The sequence below is a fragment of the Nematostella vectensis genome, chromosome 4, assembly GCF_932526225.1.
Source record: "Nematostella vectensis chromosome 4, jaNemVect1.1, whole genome shotgun sequence".
Classification (NCBI taxonomy): domain Eukaryota; kingdom Metazoa; phylum Cnidaria; class Anthozoa; order Actiniaria; family Edwardsiidae; genus Nematostella; species Nematostella vectensis.
Window position 1 is genome coordinate 11,499,074 of NC_064037.1, and position 3,992 is coordinate 11,503,065.

Below are 3,992 nucleotides of genomic sequence, written 5' to 3' on the forward strand. Positions count from 1 at the left end.
TATCCTTGTTTATTTCCCTCAAAAACATTGACATGGATTCTCGAGTGCAACCTTTATTGAAATAGGTTTATACCTGATTACACGCTATTTTCGCGTCTAATTTCGCGAATTTCAAAATTCAGAAAGGTGACGGCAAAAATTGGGATACACTATTATTTATAAGAACCTTTTCTTTAAAAATCGTCGAGGCTGAGATTTCACCAGAACATGCTAAAACCTGCCGAGGCTCAGATAGCAGCAACATATTGCTGTTTCAGTCAGTGTTCTCAAATGCAGTGTTAAATTGTGTTCATTAATACAACCTTAAATGTTATATTGCTATTGGTCATTTGTGTGATTATCCTCCTAATAATAGGCCATTCTAGCTATAAGTATAAGTATGCGCGCGCACTCACTAGGAACCTTCCTCAATTCTGGTAGTTGAGGTAGGTTTCTATGGTTATGCGCGCTTAAACTTATAGCTGGAATGGCCTATTAATTGGGTACCATATTTAATAAGCACTAAAATTTAAGAACATTGTTAAGAACATCTTCAGCCTTAAAATGTTATAAAAGAACGGCCCAGCCTCAACTGAAAATTAGACGTTCTTATAAAAAGAGAGTGCATGCGAAGTACACACAAAGGCTTTGGATGAAATATTTATCGGCTGTATTGTACTGTAATTTTTAATCGATTTTCATATATTGAAATAGAGCATTACTCTTTGCATTTATTTTTTTTTTCTTTATTTACTATATTGTGTAAAAAATATAGCTGTCAACTCACCCGCATGTAGACGGGTGTCACAAGATTTTTTTGTAAGAATTATTATTCATACGATCTCTGTATTCACCCACATTGGCTGTCTTAGTTTGGTTTTACATATTTTCTGTATTTCACCCGATTTCACAAGATTTCTGTCCAAGCTGAAGCTGGGTTGACAGAATAAGGTACTTTAGTTGGCGTTGTATTGTTTGCCATGACAAAGCCCCTTGAGTACTATAGATATTATACATATAAGCATCCTACAATAACTTAATGTATGAAATAAAGCTCATTTATGGTGGATTGTGTTGACTTTTCAATTCTCCCCTTTTTCTACAGCATATGTTTATTGCTGTCTGTTAGAAATGACGGTCAACAAAACGTCGCATTATTTCTATTGTAAGCAAGAGTTACAAACTCTGTTTCACTCATAAATTTGCTTTGAAAAATTCATCATTGTTTCATTTAGAGATTGTCGAGAAAGAAAAGAGGTTTTGTTCTATTCGAGCAGGCATAGAACTCAGGGTTTTTAAAAAGTTCAAACGTCGTATTTATCCATGAGCCGTATTTAATGCAAATGCATGCAAATGATTCGAGTCGATTGTTTCATCTTCATTTGCATGTATTTGGATTGAATACGGTTCATGGATAATACGACGTTTAAACTCAGCCTAAAGGTCGAGCACAGGCTACCCAATGCTTGAGATAATAAAGTCTATATTTAATATCTCAATCATTGGGTAGCCTGTGCATTTTTCGCGCGCATGTGACCCTAGAACATTAATTAGCGCGCGCTAAATGGCCATTAGAGTTTGTTCGAGTAGACAGTAAAAAGGATTCTCATAGCTCGACCAGCAACATCAATACCAGGGCGGGTAGGCCACCTTGAGAGTCAGAGAGACCAGCGAACTGCCCAGCGTCGGCGAGTCGCAGGGAAAAAACACGCTGGAAATCACGTAACTGATCTTTTTCCGAACTGACGGTCCCTTCACGTGGGTCCCGTCACGTGGGTCCCTTCACGTGATCTTTTTCAAATTTGAAAGTTCCCTCACGTGTGCATTACAAACAACAGCGTAATGATGAAGACACAGGAAGAGCGGTATGTTGAGCTCGTTTACCGCGCAGTGAGAGAGCTACAGGAGTACCATTCTAGTGTCTCGAGACAGAAGATCGTCGAGAACGTTCAGAGTGCTTGTCGACGCGGGAAAAATGTTATACGACTCGCAAAGCTTGCTATCATAAAAGCCGTCGAAGTTGGTCTGATTATACGAACGTCAGGATCAGGACTCAACGGCTCGTTTATAATAAACAAGAAAAAGATTTCACCTGACTGGGACTTTGAGAGGACAATGGTTCAACAACGGCGGGTCGAACCGGTAAGGATTCTTGTTAGAGAAGCGGGCAAAGAACCTCGCAAAAGTAAGAGCGCACCGCCAACAACAAGTCATGGCAACAGGGCAAGGTATCGAATGCATTTTGCTCCGCCTCTCTCGCCCATACCCGAGCGATCGAGAGGAAACTGGCCAAAGCCAATCTTGAAATCGCCAAGGAGTCAATCCTCGGAGCGGAGAGTTCACTTCAGCGCGCGAAGCCCAAAGGTATTCTGGATTTCTTCAACTCTAAATAGACGCAGACAAAGAAGAGTACGGTCTTCGTAGACCCGCGACATTCTCCAAGACATCATTGTAGCAAACCACAGGTGATAAGGTCACGATGGTGAGGTCACGAAACGTTTCGATTGCATTTTAAACTTCGTTATCAGATTGCCAATCAATCTAAGGGATACTTCCATGGTTAATCATAGATGATGTGATGCACCGCCACGCGCTCAATAAATGTAGTCTCGCTGTTTTTGTTTTGTTTCGCTTTTCAAGTGATAAAAGGATTGGTTAGTAGTTATTCATCCGAAATATGAATGCACAGAACAGAAGATAAGTGGCCAAATGAGGTAACACCCCTGTGGTCCCTTTAATCACTTAACTTTATTCTCCAATCTGTAGAGAGTGATAAGGAGGTAAAGCACTACGAGCACTAGGAAAATTCGAGGGTGGGGCAAAGAGAATAGGTAGGTTGTTCCTCTTTTTGAACCCCTTTTTTGAGCACAAATAACTGGATAAAAATGCCGAGGCTGCAACCTAGAACCTAAGAAGTGATCAATAGACTCAAGCAATTTCTCCATACTGTTGTGTTTGATTTTAAATAATATTTTAAGTCACATGTCCTATATATATATATAACTATTTTTTAAAACCTGCATACAGCATATGGCCTCAGGGTTCCCTTGATTTGTAGAACTACCTATACCCAATCACCACATGCTGTTTATACGGACGTTTTTGTGAAATATATGTGTAGGTAGATTTTATATTTTTAGAATTTCAGCTTAAAATTAGTAAAATAGATGTGTAGGTAGATTTTATATTTTTAAAATTTCAGCTTAAAATTAGTCTCTGTCAAGTTATTTAAAGACTTTTAAAGTTGATATAAATATATTAGGAATAAATAAATAAAATTGTGTCCTTAGAATCAGGAGCATATCCAGTGCATTTATATACAAAATCAGAATTCAAAAGCAACTCTTTTCAACAGTGTAAACATCATTTCACTGTATGACAAAGGGTACTCTCGTTCCAGAGCCTCCTGCGTCCCTCTATTTAGTGGCCAGCGAGGTTAGAGAGACGCTTGAGGCTCTGGCACCAGGGTAGAAGGGAGTATATGAACTAATACAGAAATGGCACATGACTTATGATACAACCCCCCTCTTTTGGCCAGCAGAATGTGGGCTATTTCTTATTGAAGGACCGTTAAATACTATTCTTTTCCATATGATACCTGTGTACCCCTCTCAGAAAATCTTATAACTGACACCTGATATTCTGAACACATGGGGAGCAAATATTAAATGACCACGACATTTCTAACATTGGAAATGTCCTGTATATTTCAGACCCACTACTTCTTAGAAAATGGCACCAAAAACTTTGGATTTATTCTTCCAAGAGCAGTGGAATCCTGATAGCTTTGGTCTCACTCTAAGCCATTCTGTACTTATCCTAGTGTGAAAAGTTCAGAAGTGCTGCAAGGAAGACTGTAATAGCTTTGACCCGTGATAGTTTGAACCCCCATCATTTCAAAGTTACATCTGTGTCCCTTCAGGTACATCTGCACCCTTTTTACACCATGATGTCAGTAAAATTTTCAAGTTACAAGACTCAATTGTAAAAAAAAAAAAAACAAGCTGCATAAG

General features: G+C 38.9%; 1 protein-coding gene across 1 annotated transcript; it reads left to right on the top strand.

Annotated features, from left to right (window-relative positions):
• The first annotated feature begins 1,551 nt into the window (after positions 1-1,551).
• Positions 1,552-2,596, top strand: LOC5516615. Its single transcript, XM_032386432.2, has one exon. The coding sequence runs from the start codon at positions 1,822-1,824 to the stop codon at positions 2,401-2,403; it is 582 nt and encodes a 193-aa protein (XP_032242323.1). The 5' UTR covers positions 1,552-1,821; the 3' UTR covers positions 2,404-2,596.
• Positions 2,597-3,992: the final 1,396 nt, after the last annotated feature.